At 43.7% G+C, this 22,720-nt stretch overlaps 3 protein-coding genes across 11 annotated transcripts; all 3 read right to left on the bottom strand.

Annotated features, from left to right (window-relative positions):
- Nucleotides 1–297: 297 nt before the first annotated feature.
- Nucleotides 298–10,438, bottom strand: LOC121689997 (proline-rich extensin-like protein EPR1). 9 transcript variants are annotated; one of them, XM_042070277.1, is made up of 4 exons: nt 9,977–10,438; nt 9,695–9,810; nt 7,999–8,638; nt 298–1,130 (listed from the first exon to the last, which is right to left on the bottom strand). In XM_042070277.1, the coding sequence occupies exons 1-4, from the start codon at nt 10,371–10,373 to the stop codon at nt 502–504; spliced, it is 1,782 nt and encodes a 593-aa protein (XP_041926211.1). In that variant the 5' UTR covers nt 10,374–10,438; the 3' UTR covers nt 298–501. The 9 variants fall into 9 exon arrangements, with proteins under 9 accessions (XP_041926211.1, XP_041926214.1, XP_041926209.1 ...); XM_042070280.1 differs by having other exon boundaries at nt 8,341–8,638; XM_042070275.1 differs by lacking the exons at nt 7,999–8,638; nt 9,695–9,810; nt 9,977–10,438 and adding exons at nt 1,131–2,139; nt 3,180–3,295; nt 3,457–3,919 and having other exon boundaries at nt 298–1,001.
- Nucleotides 10,439–13,212: 2,774 nt separating this feature from the next.
- Nucleotides 13,213–16,384, bottom strand: LOC121690205 (mucin-2-like). The gene is made up of 4 exons (XM_042070632.1): nt 15,926–16,384; nt 15,645–15,760; nt 13,770–14,588; nt 13,213–13,227 (listed from the first exon to the last, which is right to left on the bottom strand). Exons 1-4 carry the CDS (start codon nt 16,320–16,322, stop codon nt 13,213–13,215), a joined length of 1,347 nt encoding a protein of 448 aa, XP_041926566.1. The 5' UTR covers nt 16,323–16,384.
- A 2,777-nt stretch (nt 16,385–19,161) lies between these two features.
- On the bottom strand, nt 19,162–22,448 carry LOC121690204 (leucine-rich repeat extensin-like protein 2). Its single transcript, XM_042070631.1, has 5 exons — nt 21,989–22,448; nt 21,708–21,823; nt 20,029–20,651; nt 19,719–19,914; nt 19,162–19,176 (listed from the first exon to the last, which is right to left on the bottom strand). The coding sequence occupies exons 1-5, from the start codon at nt 22,383–22,385 to the stop codon at nt 19,162–19,164; spliced, it is 1,347 nt and encodes a 448-aa protein (XP_041926565.1). The 5' UTR covers nt 22,386–22,448.
- Between the last annotated feature and the right edge of the window lie 272 nt (nt 22,449–22,720).

The following is a 22,720-nucleotide window of genomic DNA, read 5'->3' as shown; positions in this document are numbered from 1 at the left end:
TATATTCCCTCATTTAACATACTTACAGAAACAATTAGAGATAGTGATACTGTGACTGACGTAGGAAAACACACACCTCACTATTTTAACTTACCCCTGCCTGTGGCACATTGAGTAGAAACAGACTTCAACCTGGATTGTGTTAAAACCTTGATCTCTATTATTGTGCAAGCACATGCAGACACACATTAGCAATATGGCAGTAGAACTTTAAACTTCTAATTTTGGCTAAATCATGAGCAAGTCTTCAGTACCGCCCCTCATGACAACTAGCTTGAACAAATAAACTCTGACAACTTAATTCCAAATACACTTTTAATATATGCATTACATAACACATATAAGAATAGAGAGACTGAGGAGTTACAAAGTAAAAGCTTTGGAGTAGGGCATCCGTTTTGGGGTGCTGTTAAAAAGGTACTGATGGCACTCGTAATAAGTGGTTCATTGATTCTGTGGAACAGCTGTAGAAGGTACTTCTGTAGTTGGTGCAACAGTGGTTTAAGCCTTCACAGGCATTAAAGGGGGGTAATAGCCTCCAAAGTATGGATGCATCCACTGTTGATTCTGTGGAGGAAGCTTGGCAGCTGTAGCAGGTGCTTCTGTAGTTGGAGGGGGAGTCTGCACCGGCATTAAAGGGGGGTAGTAGCCTCCAAAGAGTGGATGCATCCACGGTTGCTGCAGTTGATTCTGTGGAGGAAGGTTGGCAGCTGTGGGAGGTGCTTCTGTAGTTTGAGGGGGAGTCTGCACCGGCATTAAAGGGGGGTAGTAGTCTCCAAAGGAGGGATACGTCCACTGTTGATTCTGTGGAGGAAGGTTGGCAGCTGTAGCAGGTGCTTCTGTAGTTTGAGGGGGAGTCTGCACCGGCATTAAAGGGGGGTAGTAGCCTTCAAAGGAGGGATACGTCCACTGTTGATTCTGTGGAGGAAGGTTGGCAGCTGTGGGAGGTGCTTCTGTAGTTTGAGGGGGAGTCTGCACCGGCATTAAAGGGGGGTAGTAGTCTCCAAAGGAGGGATACGTCCACTGTTGATTCTGTGGAGGAAGCTTGGCAGCTGTAGCAGGTGCTTCTGTAGTTGGCGCTTCTGTATTTTGAGGGGGAGTCTGCACCGGCATTAAAGGGGGGTAGTAGCCTCCAAAGGAGGGATACATCCACTGTTGATACTGTGGAGGAATCTTGGCAGCTGTGGGAGGTGCTTCTGTAGTTGGCGCTGCTGTGGCAGGGGCATCTGTAGTGGAAAGTACATCTCTAGTGCATGGCGCTGCTGTGGCAGGGGCATCTGTAGTGGAAAGTACATCTCTAGTGCATGGCGCTGCTGTGGCAGGGGCATCTGTAGTGGAAAGTACATCTCTAGTGCATGGCGCTGCTGTAGCTGGCGCTTCTGTAGTTGGCGGTGCTGTGGCAGGGGCATCTGTAGTGGAAAGTACATCTCTAGTGCATGGCGCTGCTGTGGCAGGGGCATCTGTAGTGGAAAGTACATCTCTAGTGCATGGCGCTGCTGTAGCTGGCGCTTCTGTAGTTGGCGGTGCTGTGGCAGGGGCATCTGTAGTGGAAAGTACATCTCTAGTGCATGGCGCTGCTGTAGCTGGCGCTTCTGTAGTTGGCGCTGCTGTGGCAGGGGCATCTGTAGTGGAAAGTACATCTCTAGTGCATGGCGCTGCTGTAGCTGGCGCTTCTGTAGTTGGCGCGGGAGTCTGCACCGGCATTAAAGGGGGGTAGTAGCCTCCAAAGGAGGGATACGTCCACTGTTGATTCTGTGGAGGAATCTTGGCAGCTGTAGTTGGCACTGCTGTAGTTGGCGCTGCTGTAGTTTGAGGGGGGTAGTAGCCTCCAAAGGAGGGATACGTCCACTGTTGATTCTGTGGAGGAAGCTTGGCAGCTGTAGCAGGTGCTTCTGTAGTTGGCGCTTCTGTAGTTTGAGGGGGAGTCTGCACCGGCATTAAAGGGGGGTAGTAGCCTCCAAAGGAGGGATACGGCCACTGTTGATACTGTGGAGGAATCTTGGCAGCTGTAGAAGGTGCTTCGGTAGTTGGAGCTGGAGTAGTAGATAAAACTGGAGAGACTTGGTCTGAGCTTGACACAGGGCAGGAGAGGGTTACTGGATTGCCTTGCCACAACATCTGCAGCAAGTGGCTATTGCCCTGGTGGAAGACAGAAAACAATGCAGTCATACACCAAGCTCAACAAAATTGTCCCACATAAATTAAAAAGCTAAATTGCTTGGGGCCCTTTTGCCCTTCCTACGCTCACACGCATTTCTGTTTGCAAGAAACCAAATGGTAGGTAATTATTACCATGTTCACCATTAGACCCAATATGGGGGATGCACCACACCACACACGTTACACTAAGACGAAGAAATATTGTGCTTCCACCCCTGTGGTGAGTCGATTGGACTTCACCCAGGAAAGCTTAACTGTAAATTCAAGCTACTGAAATCAATTCATTAAATGTGTGCCAACAAAAAAAGCCTGAACAGGGCAACAGAATACATCAAGAGACTATTAAATGAGCTTGCTCCATGCAGACAACACTAAAACTTTCTGGTATAGCAAAGGAAACTTTATCCAACATTACCTTATGTTAAAATAGTATAAACAAGCAAACCAAGGATTTTAACAGGCCTACTTTTACAAATGAGTCACCAACAAGTGGCTGCAAGACAGACCAAAAAAAAAAGAAATCATGACTTAAATTTACTGCATTCTCTTGGTTTTGTTGTTGATTCACTACAAAACGTGATGCACTCAAATTTACCTCAAATCACCCCTGAAAACATGCCAAAACCGCTTCATTAAGTGCCCCTTAATTTGTAAAATAGGCCCTTCATTAGACCTTAAAATGCTTTACATTTAAAGTGTAGCGTAAGGCTACCCTTTATTTGTTGTGATCAAGGACAATTGAAGTAAGGTGTTATTTCAGGGATTCCTGAATTAGGGTTAAGGAGGAAATCACAAACGGGGTAAACTCAGGATTTGCGCCTTAATCTACACACATTTCTACTGAAAAGCTACTTAATTATAGAAGGGCATAATTATATTTAAGGTCAAAAGTAAGGCATTTATAAGGGATGAAATCCTTTAGTAGTGATTGATGGCATCTCTATGGACTAACATTACTCCCACTCTGATGGAAATTAATAACCATTCCTCTCTGATGTCCCATGAAAACTATAGCCTACCTGTTTTACAATATCACAACCATCAAGAGAGGCGAGAAACACAAGGCCCACCGCAGTCCTTGTCACAGAGTAGCCACAGTCTTGTGGTAGCTGGGTTAGCGAGAGAGGCTTGCCACCTGTTAAATAGAAAAAAAGAAAAAAAGAGTATCTGGTCTCAAGTTACTGATGCAAACACCACAAATGAGAAGGTTGCCAGGAATCAGCTGAATTAGGCTACCAAGATCAGAGTTATCGTGTACACTGCAAAACAAAACAAGTTATCCGATTCTTTTCTTACCTCTGTCTAACTGGAGTGAATAGCACCCAGGGCCTTGTGCCGAGAACTTCATGAGGTCATTAGTACATAATAAATCTGGTTGCATACGATGCCAGGCCCTATAGTCATCAATACCGCTTTGTCCACCCACCAGTCCTGGGTCATCGGCTTGGATGTTAACAGAGCCACCGTCTGCAGTTTCTCGTCCAATATATCGTCTCTCATATTCCAGATTTTGACCCAGTGAAATATCACCTGTGCCAAAAGTAATTGTCCCAGTGTGAATATTCGCAGACCTTTTTTCAAGATGCATCTCATCTCTTTGCACTATTTCAAGGGTTATACCACATGTTTGGCCAATGTAAAGAAATACGAGACACAAAAATAAAACAACTCCCCTGTTTGTTTTAAGCCCCATTTCTATGAACGTGGTTGGCCACAACTAGTGCGCTGTACTGACCTTGCTCTCACAACTCTTTCAGTAGCTTATAAATAGGCCTTCTCAATTACCACCAATTAAAATGAGACCCGTGACCAAGCCTCTGATCAGGTTTTAATTGACAATGCAGCTGAACACTTAATCTAGGCCTATAGGGCTCTGGGCCTACTCTTTAATTTCAATTACAGCTGAACAGATACAGCTGGCCCAATGGTTTTAGGAAGGCTACATCAACTAGGCTAAGTGGACAAGCTGTATACATTTTTGTTTTGATCAAATGTTCAGGCTGTGTCCCCTTGTGAATGGCTATAGGTGCCTTTTAGGATCTCTCAATAGTTTGCTTTATTTGCCTTAATGTACAGGTTCACATGTGCACATCCACATGCAGTGGTTTTGTGCTTGAAAAGTGCTATATAAATAAATTCTATTATTATTTATTATTATTATGAAACCGACGAACGGCACCAGCAAATCGAATTACGAACAAGCGAACAACAGATGGCACCAGCCAATCAAATTACAGTTATACCTTAAGTCATATGCATAGCTACCGTCGGAAACACCCATTGACATGCGTTGACGGACGCAACTGTGTGTAGAAGCCCTTACAACACTGTTTACAGCTCTTCAAGTCACTGTAAATGTAATCTTTGGTACATAGCTAATTTAGATACACTTATGGTGTGGGTGCTTGTGTTTCTTTAGAAATCTGCTGTCTTGGTTTGTATAAAAATGTATATTAAGTGACACACCTAATAGGTTGGAAATACGGGACGGTTGGTAATGAAGTACATTCTCTGGATGCAATCTGATCAAATTTTGACCAATAAAAAGTCAGCCAACAAAACAAGATTGCACCAATATTGTGATATAAAGCTAAGGTTCAAACATCATGAAATTTGACATGCTCAATCTCATGTCAACATTTTGGGGTCACTAGAAATTTCAATTCCATTGACAGAATACCAGCTGAGCTCAGTTGCATTGTTATGACCGCCGCGCAGCGAAGCGGCGGTCTTATAGGTTTAGTCAGATTTTTCTTTTCTTTTTCTTGCATGGCCAATTTTCCGTCAAGGATTCCCGGGACACTGAAAGACTGGGGTGCACGAAACTCGGTGGGCATGTAACCCGACAAGGATAGCATGAAAGCATCATTTTTTGTTTTGATCTGTAGCCCCCCCGCTGGACTGGACCACCCGAAAGGAGGGTAGGGCGGACACAGTTTTCTGTGAATATCTCGAGAACCGTAGGGTTTAGGAGGACCACCTTTTTTTGTATGTTGATCTTAAGGGGCCATGTCAACCCATTCCATTACCACTCATTTCATGTATAGCGCCACCTAGTTGAAAACAAAAAAGTAAAAATGAGGTATTACATGGTCAAAACTGCACAAAATTGAAAGTGTATGATCATTATGACACCCTCTGCTCTGAATGCATGCCAAGTTTCGTGGACTTTCGTTCATGCGGGGAACTGTAGGGCCTAGGATGACCATTTTTTTGCATCAGTTTGCCAGTGGTCATGTTAACCCATATGCACGAACAGATATTCACACACATACATGCGTTCACAGTAATCATACGTATGACACATACAGCCGTGGCCTACTGGTTAGCACTTCGGACCTGTAACCGGAGAGTTGCAGGTTCTTACCCCGACCAGTAGGCACGGCTGAAGTGCCCTTGAGCAAGGCAACTAACCCCTCACTGCTCCCCGAGCGCCGCTGTTGATGCAGGCAGCTCACTGCGCCGGGATTAGTGTGTGCTTCACCTCACTGTGTGTACACTGTGTGCTGTGTGTGTTTCACTAATTCAGATAAATGCAGAGACCAAATTTCCCTCACGGGATCAAAAGAGTATATATACACTTACTTATACACATACCCTGACTTTGCTGAATTACTGAAGCTAAGCAGGCTTAGTTAGTACTTGGATAAGAAACCACCTTGGAAGAGTAGGTTCCTGCTGGAAGTGGTGTTGGTGGCTGGCCAGTAGGTGGCACTCTTCCCTGTGGCCAAAAGCCACCAAACAAATATCAATCCCAATGTCCTATTGCAGTGACAGGGACACTGTACTGCAGGAGATGTTTTCCTTTGCATGAATGTTAAATTGAGGTCCTGACTCACCATGCTTGTTAAAGATCACATGGCACTTATCGCAAAGAGTAGGTGGTTCCCTGAGTTTCTTTATGTACACATACATACACACAAACACAAACACAAACTCAAAATCAACCACACACTCTGCACACACTCAATTACAAACACACAAAAAAGGAACAAAGCAGGAAATGAACACAATTTGACAAGAGCGACTTATTTTTGTGGAAAAAATGTGCTTGACTAGGCGGCGGTCATATTTTGTACTGCTCTGCGGTACATCTAGTTTATAATCAGGGCAGCAGTTTTCAGATTACATTATGTGCTTACATAATTGCAAAATGGTTCACCAATGTTCCGTTAGCCTTTTAAAATGATTGTTGCTGGTAATGGGCAATGTATATATTGCATTAAAGATCAGCCATTTTTTTCAGTCTAGAACCCTTTTGCAATTATGTAAGCACAATCCATTCTGAAAACTGCTGCCCTGATTAAACACAACAGTTCTCAGTTGGTGTTCTGTCTGCAGTGGAAATTTCTAAGTGACCACAAACCTTTGACCGGTAGTGTACATTTATATTCCCTCATTTAACATACTTACAGAAACAATTAGAGATAGTGATACTGTGACTGACGTAGGAAAAACACACACACCTCACTATTTTAACTTACCCCTGCCTGTGGCACATTGAGTAGAAACAGACTTCAACCTGGATTGTGTTAAAACCTTGATCTCTATTATTGTGCAAGCACATGCAGACACACATTAGCAATATGGCAGTAGAACTTTAAACTTCTAATTTTGGCTAAATCATGAGCAAGTCTTCAGTACCGCCCCTCATGACAAGTAGCTTGAACAAATAAACTCTGACAACTTAATTCCAAATACACTTTTAATATATGCATTACATAACACATATAAGAATAGAGAGACTGAGGAGTTACAAAGTAAAAGCTTTGGAGTAGGGCATCCGTTTTGGGGTGCTGTTGAAAAGGTACTGATGGCACTCGTAATAAGTGGTTCATTGATTCTGTGGAACAGCTGTAGAAGGTACTTCTGTAGTTGGTGCAACAGTGGTTTAAGCCTTCACAGGCATTAAAGGGGGGTAATAGCCTCCAAAGTATGGATGCATCCACTGTTGATTCTGTGGAGGAAGGTTGGCAGCTGTGGGAGGTGCTTCTGTAGTTTGAGGGGGAGTCTGCACCGGCATTAAAGGGGGGTAGTAGTCTCCAAAGGAGGGATACGTCCACTGTTGATTCTGTGGAGGAAGGTTGGCAGCTGTGGGAGGTGCTTCTGTAGTTTGAGGGAGAGTCTGCACCGGCATTAAAGGGGGGTAGTAGCCTCCAAAGGAGGGATACGTCCACTGTTGATTCTGTGGAGGAAGGTTGGCAGCTGTGGGAGGTGCTTCTGTAGTTTGAGGGGGAGTCTGCACCGGCATTAAAGGGGGGTAGTAGTCTCCAAAGGAGGGATACGTCCACTGTTGATTCTGTGGAGGAAGGTTGGCAGCTGTGGGAGGTGCTTCTGTAGTTTGAGGGAGAGTCTGCACCGGCATTAAAGGGGGGTAGTAGCCTCCAAAGGAGGGATACGTCCACTGTTGATTCTGTGGAGGAAGGTTGGCAGCTGTGGGAGGTGCTTCTGTAGTTTGAGGGGGAGTCTGCACCGGCATTAAAGGGGGGTAGTAGTCTCCAAAGGAGGGATACGTCCACTGTTGATTCTGTGGAGGAAGGTTGGCAGCTGTGGGAGGTGCTTCTGTAGTTTGAGGGGGAGTCTGCACCGGCATTAAAGGGGGGTAGTAGTCTCCAAAGGAGGGATACGTCCACTGTTGATTCTGTGGAGGAAGGTTGGCAGCTGTGGGAGGTGCTTCTGTAGTTTGAGGGAGAGTCTGCACCGGCATTAAAGGGGGGTAGTAGTCTCCAAAGGAGGGATACATCCACTGTTGATACTGTGGAGGAATCTTGGCAGCTGTAGCAGGTGCTTCTGTAGTTTGAGGGGGAGTCTGCACCGGCATTAAAGGGGGGTAGTAGCCTCCAAAGGAGGGATACGTCCACTGTTGATTCTGTGGAGGAAGGTTGGCAGCTGTGGGAGGTGCTTCTGTAGTTTGAGGGGGAGTCTGCACCGGCATTAAAGGGGGGTAGTAGTCTCCAAAGGAGGGATACGGCCACTGTTGATTCTGTGGAGGAAGGTCGGCAGCTGTGGGAGGTGCTTCTGTAGTTTGAGGGGGAGTCTGCACCGGCATTAAAGGGGGGTAGTAGTCTCCAAAGGAGGGATACATCCACTGTTGATACTGTGGAGGAATCTTGGCAGCTGTAGCAGGTGCTTCTGTAGTTTGAGGGGGAGTCTGCACCGGCATTAAAGGGGGGTAGTAGCCTCCAAAGGAGGGATACGTCCACTGTTGATTCTGTGGAGGAAGGTTGGCAGCTGTGGGAGGTGCTTCTGTAGTTTGAGGGGGAGTCTGCACCGGCATTAAAGGGGGGTAGTAGCCTCCAAAGGAGGGATACGGCCACTGTTGATACTGTGGAGGAATCTTGGCAGCTGTAGAAGGTGCTTCGGTAGTTGGAGCTGGAGTAGTAGATAAAACTGGAGAGACTTGGTCTGAGCTTGACACAGGGCAGGAGAGGGTTACTGGATTGCCTTGCCACAACATCTGCAGCAAGTGGCTATTGCCCTGGTGGAAGACAGAAAACAATGCAGTCATACACCAAGCTCAACAAAATTGTCCCACATAAATTAAAAAGCTAAATTGCTTGGGGCCCTTTTGCCCTTCCTACGCTCACACGCATTTCTGTTTGCAAGAAACCAAATGGTAGGTAATTATTACCATGTTCACCATTAGACCCAATATGGGGGATGCACCACACCACACACGTTACACTAAGACGAAGAAATATTGTGCTTCCACCCCTGTGGTGAGTCGATTGGACTTCACCCAGGAAAGCTTAACTGTAAATTCAAGCTACTGAAATCAATTCATTAAATGTGTGCCAACAAAAAAAGCCTGAACAGGGCAACAGAATACATCAAGAGACTATTAAATGAGCTTGCTCCATGCAGACAACACTAAAACTTTCTGGTATAGCAAAGGAAACTTTATCCAACATTACCTTATGTTAAAATAGTATAAACAAGCAAACCAAGGATTTTAACAGGCCTACTTTTACAAATGAGTCACCAACAAGTGGCTGCAAGACAGACCAAAAAAAAAAGAAATCATGACTTAAATTTACTGCATTCTCTTGGTTTTGTTGTTGATTCACTACAAAACGTGATGCACTCAAATTTACCTCAAATCACCCCTGAAAACATGCCAAAACCGCTTCATTAAGTGCCCCTTAATTTGTAAAATAGGCCCTTCATTAGACCTTAAAATGCTTTACATTTAAAGTGTAGCGTAAGGCTACCCTTTATTTGTTGTGATCAAGGACAATTGAAGTATCTTAATTTTATTTTAAGGTGTTATTTCAGGGATTCCTGAATTAGGGTTAAGGAGGAAATCACAAACGGGGTAAACTCAGGATTTGCGCCTTAATCTACACACATTTCTACTGAAAAGCTACTTAATTATAGAAGGGCATAATTATATTTAAGGTCAAAAGTAAGGCATTTATAAGGGATGAAATCCTTTAGTAGTGATTGATGGCATCTCTATGGACTAACATTACTCCCACTCTGATGGAAATTAATAACCATTCCTCTCTGATGTCCCATGAAAACTATAGCCTACCTGTTTTACAATATCACAACCATCAAGAGAGGCGAGAAACACAAGGCCCACCGCAGTCCTTGTCACAGAGTAGCCACAGTCTTGTGGTAGCTGGGTTAGCGAGAGAGGCTTGCCACCTGTTAAATAGAAAAAAAGAAAAAAAAAAAAGAGTATCTGGTCTCAAGTTACTGATGCAAACACCACAAATGAGAAGGTTGCCAGGAATCAGCTGAATTAGGCTACCAAGATCAGAGTTATCGTGTACACTGCAAAACAAAACAAGTTATCCGATTCTTTTCTTACCTCTGTCTAACTGGAGTGAATAGCACCCAGGGCCTTGTGCCGAGAACTTCATGAGGTCATTAGTACATAATAAATCTGGTTGCATACGATGCCAGGCCCTATAGTCATCAATACCGCTTTGTCCACCCACCAGTCCTGGGTCATCGGCTTGGATGTTAACAGAGCCACCGTCTGCAGTTTCTCGTCCAATATATCGTCTCTCATATTCCAGATTTTGACCCAGTGAAATATCACCTGTGCCAAAAGTAATTGTCCCAGTGTGAATATTCGCAGACCTTTTTTCAAGATGCATCTCATCTCTTTGCACTATTTCAAGGGTTATACCACATGTTTGGCCAATGTAAAGAAATACGAGACACAAAAATAAAACAACTCCCCTGTTTGTTTTAAGCCCCATTTCTATGAACGTGGTTGGCCACAACTAGTGCGCTGTACTGACCTTGCTCTCACAACTCTTTCAGTAGCTTATAAATAGGCCTTCTCAATTACCACCAATTAAAATGAGACCCGTGACCAAGCCTCTGATCAGGTTTTAATTGACAATGCAGCTGAACACTTAATCTAGGCCTATAGGGCTCTGGGCCTACTCTTTAATTTCAATTACAGCTGAACAGATACAGCTGGCCCAATGGTTTTAGGAAGGCTACATCAACTAGGCTAAGTGGACAAGCTGTATACATTTTTGTTTTGATCAAATGTTCAGGCTGTGTCCCCTTGTGAATGGCTATAGGTGCCTTTTAGGATCTCTCAATAGTTTGCTTTATTTGCCTTAATGTACAGGTTCACATGTGCACATCCACATGCAGTGGTTTTGTGCTTGAAAAGTGCTATATAAATAAATTCTATTATTATTTATTATTATTATGAAACCGACGAACGGCACCAGCAAATCGAATTACGAACAAGCGAACAACAGATGGCACCAGCCAATCAAATTACAGTTATACCTTAAGTCATATGCATAGCTACCGTCGGAAACACCCATTGACATGCGTTGACGGACGCAACTGTGTGTAGAAGCCCTTACAACACTGTTTACAGCTCTTCAAGTCACTGTAAATGTAATCTTTGGTACATAGCTAATTTAGATACACTTATGGTGTGGGTGCTTGTGTTTCTTTAGAAATCTGCTGTCTTGGTTTGTATAAAAATGTATATTAAGTGACACACCTAATAGGTTGGAAATACGGGACGGTTGGTAATGAAGTACATTCTCTGGATGCAATCTGATCAAATTTTGACCAATAAAAAGTCAGCCAACAAAACAAGATTGCACCAATATTGTGATATAAAGCTAAGGTTCAAACATCATGAAATTTGACATGCTCAATCTCATGTCAACATTTTGGGGTCACTAGAAATTTCAATTCCATTGACAGAATACCAGCTGAGCTCAGTTGCATTGTTATGACCGCCGCGCAGCGAAGCGGCGGTCTTATAGGTTTAGTCAGATTTTTCTTTTCTTTTTCTTGCATGGCCAATTTTCCGTCAAGGATTCCCGGGACACTGAAAGACTGGGGTGCACGAAACTCGGTGGGCATGTAACCCGACAAGGATAGCATGAAAGCATCATTTTTTGTTTTGATCTGTAGCCCCCCCGCTGGACTGGACCACCCGAAAGGAGGGTAGGGCGGACACAGTTTTCTGTGAATATCTCGAGAACCGTAGGGTTTAGGAGGACCACCTTTTTTTGTATGTTGATCTTAAGGGGCCATGTCAACCCATTCCATTACCACTCATTTCATGTATAGCGCCACCTAGTTGAAAACAAAAAAGTAAAAATGAGGTATTACATGGTCAAAACTGCACAAAATTGAAAGTGTATGATCATTATGACACCCTCTGCTCTGAATGCATGCCAAGTTTCGTGGACTTTCGTTCATGCGGGGAACTGTAGGGCCTAGGATGACCATTTTTTTGCATCAGTTTGCCAGTGGTCATGTTAACCCATATGCACGAACAGATATTCACACACATACATGCGTTCACAGTAATCATACGTATGACACATACAGCCGTGGCCTACTGGTTAGCACTTCGGACCTGTAACCGGAGAGTTGCAGGTTCTTACCCCGACCAGTAGGCACGGCTGAAGTGCCCTTGAGCAAGGCAACTAACCCCTCACTGCTCCCCGAGCGCCGCTGTTGATGCAGGCAGCTCACTGCGCCGGGATTAGTGTGTGCTTCACCTCACTGTGTGTACACTGTGTGCTGTGTGTGTTTCACTAATTCAGATAAATGCAGAGACCAAATTTCCCTCACGGGATCAAAAGAGTATATATACACTTACTTATACACATACCCTGACTTTGCTGAATTACTGAAGCTAAGCAGGCTTAGTTAGTACTTGGATAAGAAACCACCTTGGAAGAGTAGGTTCCTGCTGGAAGTGGTGTTGGTGGCTGGCCAGTAGGTGGCACTCTTCCCTGTGGCCAAAAGCCACCAAACAAATATCAATCCCAATGTCCTATTGCAGTGACAGGGACACTGTACTGCAGGAGATGTTTTCCTTTGCATGAATGTTAAATTGAGGTCCTGACTCACCATGCTTGTTAAAGATCACATGGCACTTATCGCAAAGAGTAGGTGGTTCCCTGAGTTTCTTTATGTACACATACATACACACAAACACAAACACAAACTCAAAATCAACCACACACTCTGCACACACTCAATTACAAACACACAAAAAAGGAACAAAGCAGGAAATGAACACAATTTGACAAGAGCGACTTATTTTTGTGGAAAAAATGTGCTTGACTAGGCGGCGGTCATATTTTGTACTGCTCTGCGGTACATCTAGTTTATAATCAGGGCAGCAGTTTTCAGATTACATTATGTGCTTACATAATTGCAAAATGGTTCACCAATGTTCCGTTAGCCTTTTAAAATGATTGTTGCTGGTAATGGGCAATGTATATATTGCATTAAAGATCAGCCATTTTTTTCAGTCTAGAACCCTTTTGCAATTATGTAAGCACAATCCATTCTGAAAACTGCTGCCCTGATTAAACACAACAGTTCTCAGTTGGTGTTCTGTCTGCAGTGGAAATTTCTAAGTGACCACAAACCTTTGACCGGTAGTGTACATTTATATTCCCTCATTTAACATACTTACAGAAACAATTAGAGATAGTGATACTGTGACTGACGTAGGAAAAACACACACACCTCACTATTTTAACTTACCCCTGCCTGTGGCACATTGAGTAGAAACAGACTTCAACCTGGATTGTGTTAAAACCTTGATCTCTATTATTGTGCAAGCACATGCAGACACACATTAGCAATATGGCAGTAGAACTTTAAACTTCTAATTTTGGCTAAATCATGAGCAAGTCTTCAGTACCGCCCCTCATGACAAGTAGCTTGAACAAATAAACTCTGACAACTTAATTCCAAATACACTTTTAATATATGCATTACATAACACATATAAGAATAGAGAGACTGAGGAGTTACAAAGTAAAAGCTTTGGAGTAGGGCATCCGTTTTGGGGTGCTGTTGAAAAGGTACTGATGGCACTCGTAATAAGTGGTTCATTGATTCTGTGGAACAGCTGTAGAAGGTACTTCTGTAGTTGGTGCAACAGTGGTTTAAGCCTTCACAGGCATTAAAGGGGGGTAATAGCCTCCAAAGTATGGATGCATCCACTGTTGATTCTGTGGAGGAAGGTTGGCAGCTGTGGGAGGTGCTTCTGTAGTTTGAGGGGGAGTCTGCACCGGCATTAAAGGGGGGTAGTAGTCTCCAAAGGAGGGATACGTCCACTGTTGATTCTGTGGAGGAAGGTTGGCAGCTGTGGGAGGTGCTTCTGTAGTTTGAGGGAGAGTCTGCACCGGCATTAAAGGGGGGTAGTAGTCTCCAAAGGAGGGATACATCCACTGTTGATTCTGTGGAGGAAGGTTGGCAGCTGTGGGAGGTGCTTCTGTAGTTTGAGGGGGAGTCTGCACCGGCATTAAAGGGGGGTAGTAGTCTCCAAAGGAGGGATACATCCACTGTTGATACTGTGGAGGAATCTTGGCAGCTGTAGCAGGTGCTTCTGTAGTTTGAGGGGGAGTCTGCACCGGCATTAAAGGGGGGTAGTAGCCTCCAAAGGAGGGATACGGCCACTGTTGATTCTGTGGAGGAAGGTCGGCAGCTGTGGGAGGTGCTTCTGTAGTTTGAGGGGGAGTCTGCACCGGCATTAAAGGGGGGTAGTAGTCTCCAAAGGAGGGATACATCCACTGTTGATACTGTGGAGGAATCTTGGCAGCTGTAGCAGGTGCTTCTGTAGTTTGAGGGGGAGTCTGCACCGGCATTAAAGGGGGGTAGTAGCCTCCAAAGGAGGGATACGTCCACTGTTGATTCTGTGGAGGAAGGTTGGCAGCTGTGGGAGGTGCTTCTGTATTTTGAGGGGGAGTCTGCACCGGCATTAAAGGGGGGTAGTAGCCTCCAAAGGAGGGATACGGCCACTGTTGATACTGTGGAGGAATCTTGGCAGCTGTAGAAGGTGCTTCGGTAGTTGGAGCTGGAGTAGTAGATAAAACTGGAGAGACTTGGTCTGAGCTTGACACAGGGCAGGAGAGGGTTACTGGATTGCCTTGCCACAACATCTGCAGCAAGTGGCTATTGCCCTGGTGGAAGACAGAAAACAATGCAGTCATACACCAAGCTCAACAAAATTGTCCCACATAAATTAAAAAGCTAAATTGCTTGGGGCCCTTTTGCCCTTCCTACGCTCACACGCATTTCTGTTTGCAAGAAACCAAATGGTAGGTAATTATTACCATGTTCACCATTAGACCCAATATGGGGGATGCACCACACCACACACGTTACACTAAGACGAAGAAATATTGTGCTTCCACCCCTGTGGTGAGTCGATTGGACTTCACCCAGGAAAGCTTAACTGTAAATTCAAGCTACTGAAATCAATTCATTAAATGTGTGCCAACAAAAAAAGCCTGAACAGGGCAACAGAATACATCAAGAGACTATTAAATGAGCTTGCTCCATGCAGACAACACTAAAACTTTCTGGTATAGCAAAGGAAACTTTATCCAACATTACCTTATGTTAAAATAGTATAAACAAGCAAACCAAGGATTTTAACAGGCCTACTTTTACAAATGAGTCACCAACAAGTGGCTGCAAGACAGACCAAAAAAAAAAGAAATCATGACTTAAATTTACTGCATTCTCTTGGTTTTGTTGTTGATTCACTACAAAACGTGATGCACTCAAATTTACCTCAAATCACCCCTGAAAACATGCCAAAACCGCTTCATTAAGTGCCCCTTAATTTGTAAAATAGGCCCTTCATTAGACCTTAAAATGCTTTACATTTAAAGTGTAGCGTAAGGCTACCCTTTATTTGTTGTGATCAAGGACAATTGAAGTATCTTAATTTTATTTTAAGGTGTTATTTCAGGGATTCCTGAATTAGGGTTAAGGAGGAAATCACAAACGGGGTAAACTCAGGATTTGCGCCTTAATCTACACACATTTCTACTGAAAAGCTACTTAATTATAGAAGGGCATAATTATATTTAAGGTCAAAAGTAAGGCATTTATAAGGGATGAAATCCTTTAGTAGTGATTGATGGCATCTCTATGGACTAACATTACTCCCACTCTGATGGAAATTAATAACCATTCCTCTCTGATGTCCCATGAAAACTATAGCCTACCTGTTTTACAATATCACAACCATCAAGAGAGGCGAGAAACACAAGGCCCACCGCAGTCCTTGTCACAGAGTAGCCACAGTCTTGTGGTAGCTGGGTTAGCGAGAGAGGCTTGCCACCTGTTAAATAGAAAAAAAGAAAAAAAAAAAGAGTATCTGGTCTCAAGTTACTGATGCAAACACCACAAATGAGAAGGTTGCCAGGAATCAGCTGAATTAGGCTACCAAGATCAGAGTTATCGTGTACACTGCAAAACAAAACAAGTTATCCGATTCTTTTCTTACCTCTGTCTAACTGGAGTGAATAGCACCCAGGGCCTTGTGCCGAGAACTTCATGAGGTCATTAGTACATAATAAATCTGGTTGCATACGATGCCAGGCCCTATAGTCATCAATACCGCTTTGTCCACCCACCAGTCCTGGGTCATCGGCTTGGATGTTAACAGAGCCACCGTCTGCAGTTTCTCGTCCAATATATCGTCTCTCATATTCCAGATTTTGACCCAGTGAAATATCACCTGTGCCAAAAGTAATTGTCCCAGTGTGAATATTCGCAGACCTTTTTTCAAGATGCATCTCATCTCTTTGCACTATTTCAAGGGTTATACCACATGTTTGGCCAATGTAAAGAAATACGAGACACAAAAATAAAACAACTCCCCTGTTTGTTTTAAGCCCCATTTCTATGAACGTGGTTGGCCACAACTAGTGCGCTGTACTGACCTTGCTCTCACAACTCTTTCAGTAGCTTATAAATAGGCCTTCTCAATTACCACCAATTAAAATGAGACCCGTGACCAAGCCTCTGATCAGGTTTTAATTGACAATGCAGCTGAACACTTAATCTAGGCCTATAGGGCTCTGGGCCTACTCTTTAATTTCAATTACAGCTGAACAGATACAGCTGGCCCAATGGTTTTAGGAAGGCTACATCAACTAGGCTAAGTGGACAAGCTGTATACATTTTTGTTTTGATCAAATGTTCAGGCTGTGTCCCCTTGTGAATGGCTATAGGTGCCTTTTAGGATCTCTCAATAGTTTGCTTTATTTGCCTTAATGTACAGGTTCACATGTGCACATCCACATGCAGTGGTTTTGTGCTTGAAAAGTGCTATATAAATAAATTCTATTATTATTTATTATTATTATGAAACCGACGAACGGCACCAGCAAATCGAATTACGAACAAGCGAACAACAGATGGCACCAGCCAATCAAATTACAGTTATACCTTAAGTCATATGCATAGCTACCGTCGGAAACACCCATTGACATGCGTTGACGGACGCAACTGTGTGTAGAAGCCCTTACAACACTGTTTACAGCTCTTCAAGTCACTGTAAATGTAATCTTTGGTACATAGCTAATTTAGATACACTTATGGTGTGGGTGCTTGTGTTTCTTTAGAAATCTGCTGTCTTGGTTTGTATAAAAATGTATATTAAGTGACACACCTAATAGGTTGGAAATACGGGACGGTTGGTAATGAAGTACATTCTCTGGATGCAATCTGATCAAATTTTGACCAATAAAAAGTCAGCCAACAAAACAAGATTGCACCAATATTGTGATATAAAGCTAAGGTTCAAACATCATGAAATTTGACATGCTCAATCTCATGTCAACATTTTGGGGTCACTAGAAATTTCAATTCCATTGACAGAATACCAGCTGAGCTCAGTTGCATTGTTATGACCGCCGCGCAGCGAAGCGGCGGTCTTATAGGTTTAGTCAGATTTTTCTTTTCTTTTTCTTGCATGGCCAATTTTCCGTCAAGGATTCCCGGGACACTGAAAGACTGGGGTGCACGAAACTCGGTGGGCATGTAACCCGACAAGGATAGCATGAAAGCATCATTTTTTGTTTTGATCTGTAGCCCCCCCGCTGGACTGGACCACCCGAAAGGAGGGTAGGGCGGACACAGTTTTCTGTGAATATCTCGAGAACCGTAGGGTTTAGGAGGACCACCTTTTTTTGTATGTTGATCTTAAGGGGCCATGTCAACCCATTCCATTACCACTCATTTCATGTATAGCGCCACCTAGTTGAAAACAAAAAAGTAAAAATGAGGTATTACATGGTCAAAACTGCACAAAATTGAAAGTGTATGATCATTATGACACCCTCTGCTCTGAATGCATGCCAAGTTTCGTGGACTTTCGTTCATGCGGGGAACTGTAGGGCCTAGGATGACCATTTTTTTGCATCAGTTTGCCAGTGGTCATGTTAACCCATATGCACGAACAGATATTCACACACATACATGCGTTCACAGTAATCATACGTATGACACATACAGCCGTGGCCTACTGGTTAGCACTTCGGACCTGTAACCGGAGAGTTGCAGGTTCTTACCCCGACCAGTAGGCACGGCTGAAGTGCCCTTGAGCAAGGCAACTAACCCCTCACTGCTCCCCGAGCGCCGCTGTTGATGCAGGCAGCTCACTGCGCCGGGATTAGTGTGTGCTTCACCTCACTGTGTGTACACTGTGTGCTGTGTGTGTTTCACTAATTCAGATAAATGCAGAGACCAAATTTCCCTCACGGGATCAAAAGAGTATATATACACTTACTTATACACATACCCTGACTTTGCTGAATTACTGAAGCTAAGCAGGCTTAGTTAGTACTTGGATAAGAAACCACCTTGGAAGAGTAGGTTCCTGCTGGAAGTGGTGTTGGTGGCTGGCCAGTAGGTGGCACTCTTCCCTGTGGCCAAAAGCCACCAAACAAATATCAATCCCAATGTCCTATTGCAGTGACAGGGACACTGTACTGCAGGAGATGTTTTCCTTTGCATGAATGTTAAATTGAGGTCCTGACTCACCATGCTTGTTAAAGATCACATGGCACTTATCGCAAAGAGTAGGTGGTTCCCTGAGTTTCTTTATGTACACATACATACACACAAACACAAACACAAACTCAAAATCAACCACACACTCTGCACACACTCAATTACAAACACACAAAAAAGGAACAAAGCAGGAAATGAACACAATTTGACAAGAGCGACTTATTTTTGTGGAAAAAATGTGCTTGACTAGGCGGCGGTCATATTTTGTACTGCTCTGCGGTACATCTAGTTTATAATCAGGGCAGCAGTTTTCAGATTACATTATGTGCTTACATAATTGCAAAATGGTTCACCAATGTTCCGTTAGCCTTTTAAAATGATTGTTGCTGGTAATGGGCAATGTATATATTGCATTAAAGATCAGCCATTTTTTTCAGTCTAGAACCCTTTTGCAATTATGTAAGCACAATCCATTCTGAAAACTGCTGCCCTGATTAAACACAACAGTTCTCAGTTGGTGTTCTGTCTGCAGTGGAAATTTCTAAGTGACCACAAACCTTTGACCGGTAGTGTACATTTATATTCCCTCATTTAACATACTTACAGAAACAATTAGAGATAGTGATACTGTGACTGACGTAGGAAAAACACACACACCTCACTATTTTAACTTACCCCTGCCTGTGGCACATTGAGTAGAAACAGACTTCAACCTGGATTGTGTTAAAACCTTGATCTCTATTATTGTGCAAGCACATGCAGACACACATTAGCAATATGGCAGTAGAACTTTAAACTTCTAATTTTGGCTAAATCATGAGCAAGTCTTCAGTACCGCCCCTCATGACAAGTAGCTTGAACAAATAAACTCTGACAACTTAATTCCAAATACACTTTTAATATATGCATTACATAACACATATAAGAATAGAGAGACTGAGGAGTTACAAAGTAAAAGCTTTGGAGTAGGGCATCCGTTTTGGGGTGCTGTTGAAAAGGTACTGATGGCACTCGTAATAAGTGGTTCATTGATTCTGTGGAACAGCTGTAGAAGGTACTTCTGTAGTTGGTGCAACAGTGGTTTAAGCCTTCACAGGCATTAAAGGGGGGTAATAGCCTCCAAAGTATGGATGCATCCACTGTTGATTCTGTGGAGGAAGGTTGGCAGCTGTGGGAGGTGCTTCTGTAGTTTGAGGGGGAGTCTGCACCGGCATTAAAGGGGGGTAGTAGTCTCCAAAGGAGGGATACGTCCACTGTTGATTCTGTGGAGGAAGGTTGGCAGCTGTGGGAGGTGCTTCTGTAGTTTGAGGGAGAGTCTGCACCGGCATTAAAGGGGGGTAGTAGTCTCCAAAGGAGGGATACATCCACTGTTGATTCTGTGGAGGAAGGTTGGCAGCTGTGGGAGGTGCTTCTGTAGTTTGAGGGGGAGTCTGCACCGGCATTAAAGGGGGGTAGTAGTCTCCAAAGGAGGGATACATCCACTGTTGATACTGTGGAGGAATCTTGGCAGCTGTAGCAGGTGCTTCTGTAGTTTGAGGGGGAGTCTGCACCGGCATTAAAGGGGGGTAGTAGCCTCCAAAGGAGGGATACGTCCACTGTTGATTCTGTGGAGGAAGGTTGGCAGCTGTGGGAGGTGCTTCTGTAGTTTGAGGGGGAGTCTGCACCGGCATTAAAGGGGGGTAGTAGTCTCCAAAGGAGGGATACGGCCACTGTTGATTCTGTGGAGGAAGGTCGGCAGCTGTGGGAGGTGCTTCTGTAGTTTGAGGGGGAGTCTGCACCGGCATTAAAGGGGGGTAGTAGTCTCCAAAGGAGGGATACATCCACTGTTGATACTGTGGAGGAATCTTGGCAGCTGTAGCAGGTGCTTCTGTAGTTTGAGGGGGAGTCTGCACCGGCATTAAAGGGGGGTAGTAGCCTCCAAAGGAGGGATACGTCCACTGTTGATTCTGTGGAGGAAGGTTGGCAGCTGTGGGAGGTGCTTCTGTATTTTGAGGGGGAGTCTGCACCGGCATTAAAGGGGGGTAGTAGCCTCCAAAGGAGGGATACGGCCACTGTTGATACTGTGGAGGAATCTTGGCAGCTGTAGAAGGTGCTTCGGTAGTTGGAGCTGGAGTAGTAGATAAAACTGGAGAGACTTGGTCTGAGCTTGACACAGGGCAGGAGAGGGTTACTGGATTGCCTTGCCACAACATCTGCAGCAAGTGGCTATTGCCCTGGTGGAAGACAGAAAACAATGCAGTCATACACCAAGCTCAACAAAATTGTCCCACATAAATTAAAAAGCTAAATTGCTTGGGGCCCTTTTGCCCTTCCTACGCTCACACGCATTTCTGTTTGCAAGAAACCAAATGGTAGGTAATTATTACCATGTTCACCATTAGACCCAATATGGGGGATGCACCACACCACACACGTTACACTAAGACGAAGAAATATTGTGCTTCCACCCCTGTGGTGAGTCGATTGGACTTCACCCAGGAAAGCTTAACTGTAAATTCAAGCTACTGAAATCAATTCATTAAATGTGTGCCAACAAAAAAAGCCTGAACAGGGCAACAGAATACATCAAGAGACTATTAAATGAGCTTGCTCCATGCAGACAACACTAAAACTTTCTGGTATAGCAAAGGAAACTTTATCCAACATTACCTTATGTTAAAATAGTATAAACAAGCAAACCAAGGATTTTAACAGGCCTACTTTTACAAATGAGTCACCAACAAGTGGCTGCAAGACAGACCAAAAAAAAAAGAAATCATGACTTAAATTTACTGCATTCTCTTGGTTTTGTTGTTGATTCACTACAAAACGTGATGCACTCAAATTTACCTCAAATCACCCCTGAAAACATGCCAAAACCGCTTCATTAAGTGCCCCTTAATTTGTAAAATAGGCCCTTCATTAGACCTTAAAATGCTTTACATTTAAAGTGTAGCGTAAGGCTACCCTTTATTTGTTGTGATCAAGGACAATTGAAGTATCTTAATTTTATTTTAAGGTGTTATTTCAGGGATTCCTGAATTAGGGTTAAGGAGGAAATCACAAACGGGGTAAACTCAGGATTTGCGCCTTAATCTACACACATTTCTACTGAAAAGCTACTTAATTATAGAAGGGCATAATTATATTTAAGGTCAAAAGTAAGGCATTTATAAGGGATGAAATCCTTTAGTAGTGATTGATGGCATCTCTATGGACTAACATTACTCCCACTCTGATGGAAATTAATAACCATTCCTCTCTGATGTCCCATGAAAACTATAGCCTACCTGTTTTACAATATCACAACCATCAAGAGAGGCGAGAAACACAAGGCCCACCGCAGTCCTTGTCACAGAGTAGCCACAGTCTTGTGGTAGCTGGGTTAGCGAGAGAGGCTTGCCACCTGTTAAATAGAAAAAAAGAAAAAAAAAAAGAGTATCTGGTCTCAAGTTACTGATGCAAACACCACAAATGAGAAGGTTGCCAGGAATCAGCTGAATTAGGCTACCAAGATCAGAGTTATCGTGTACACTGCAAAACAAAACAAGTTATCCGATTCTTTTCTTACCTCTGTCTAACTGGAGTGAATAGCACCCAGGGCCTTGTGCCGAGAACTTCATGAGGTCATTAGTACATAATAAATCTGGTTGCATACGATGCCAGGCCCTATAGTCATCAATACCGCTTTGTCCACCCACCAGTCCTGGGTCATCGGCTTGGATGTTAACAGAGCCACCGTCTGCAGTTTCTCGTCCAATATATCGTCTCTCATATTCCAGATTTTGACCCAGTGAAATATCACCTGTGCCAAAAGTAATTGTCCCAGTGTGAATATTCGCAGACCTTTTTTCAAGATGCATCTCATCTCTTTGCACTATTTCAAGGGTTATACCACATGTTTGGCCAATGTAAAGAAATACGAGACACAAAAATAAAACAACTCCCCTGTTTGTTTTAAGCCCCATTTCTATGAACGTGGTTGGCCACAACTAGTGCGCTGTACTGACCTTGCTCTCACAACTCTTTCAGTAGCTTATAAATAGGCCTTCTCAATTACCACCAATTAAAATGAGACCCGTGACCAAGCCTCTGATCAGGTTTTAATTGACAATGCAGCTGAACACTTAATCTAGGCCTATAGGGCTCTGGGCCTACTCTTTAATTTCAATTACAGCTGAACAGATACAGCTGGCCCAATGGTTTTAGGAAGGCTACATCAACTAGGCTAAGTGGACAAGCTGTATACATTTTTGTTTTGATCAAATGTTCAGGCTGTGTCCCCTTGTGAATGGCTATAGGT

The sequence above is a fragment of the Alosa sapidissima genome, chromosome 18 (assembly GCF_018492685.1).
Source record: "Alosa sapidissima isolate fAloSap1 chromosome 18, fAloSap1.pri, whole genome shotgun sequence".
NCBI classification, from domain to species: domain Eukaryota; kingdom Metazoa; phylum Chordata; class Actinopteri; order Clupeiformes; family Clupeidae; genus Alosa; species Alosa sapidissima.
Note: the sequence above shows the minus strand (reverse complement) of the source record. Positions and strands in the feature narration are given on the sequence as shown.

Coding starts and splice junctions, on each gene's coding strand:
- LOC121689997 (XM_042070271.1), bottom strand. CDS start 3,853: ATGGGGCTTAAAACAAACAGGGGAGTTGTTTTATTTTTGTGTCTCGTA. Junction 3,296..3,456: donor TTCACTCCAGTTAGACAGAG/GTAAGAAAAGAA, acceptor TCTATTTAACAG/GTGGCAAGCCTCTCTCGCTA. Junction 2,140..3,179: donor GTTGTGATATTGTAAAACAG/GTAGGCTATAGT, acceptor GTCTTCCACCAG/GGCAATAGCCACTTGCTGCA.
- LOC121690204 (XM_042070631.1), bottom strand. CDS start 22,385: ATGGGGCTTAAAACAAACAGGGGAGTTGTTTTATTTTTGTGTCTCGTA. Junction 21,824..21,988: donor TTCACTCCAGTTAGACAGAG/GTAAGAAAAGAA, acceptor TCTATTTAACAG/GTGGCAAGCCTCTCTCGCTA. Junction 19,915..20,028: donor CCACAGAATCAACAGTGGAC/GTATCCCTCCTT, acceptor TCAACAGTGGAT/GTATCCCTCCTTTGGAGACT.
- LOC121690205 (XM_042070632.1), bottom strand. CDS start 16,322: ATGGGGCTTAAAACAAACAGGGGAGTTGTTTTATTTTTGTGTCTCGTA. Junction 15,761..15,925: donor TTCACTCCAGTTAGACAGAG/GTAAGAAAAGAA, acceptor TCTATTTAACAG/GTGGCAAGCCTCTCTCGCTA. Junction 14,589..15,644: donor GTTGTGATATTGTAAAACAG/GTAGGCTATAGT, acceptor GTCTTCCACCAG/GGCAATAGCCACTTGCTGCA.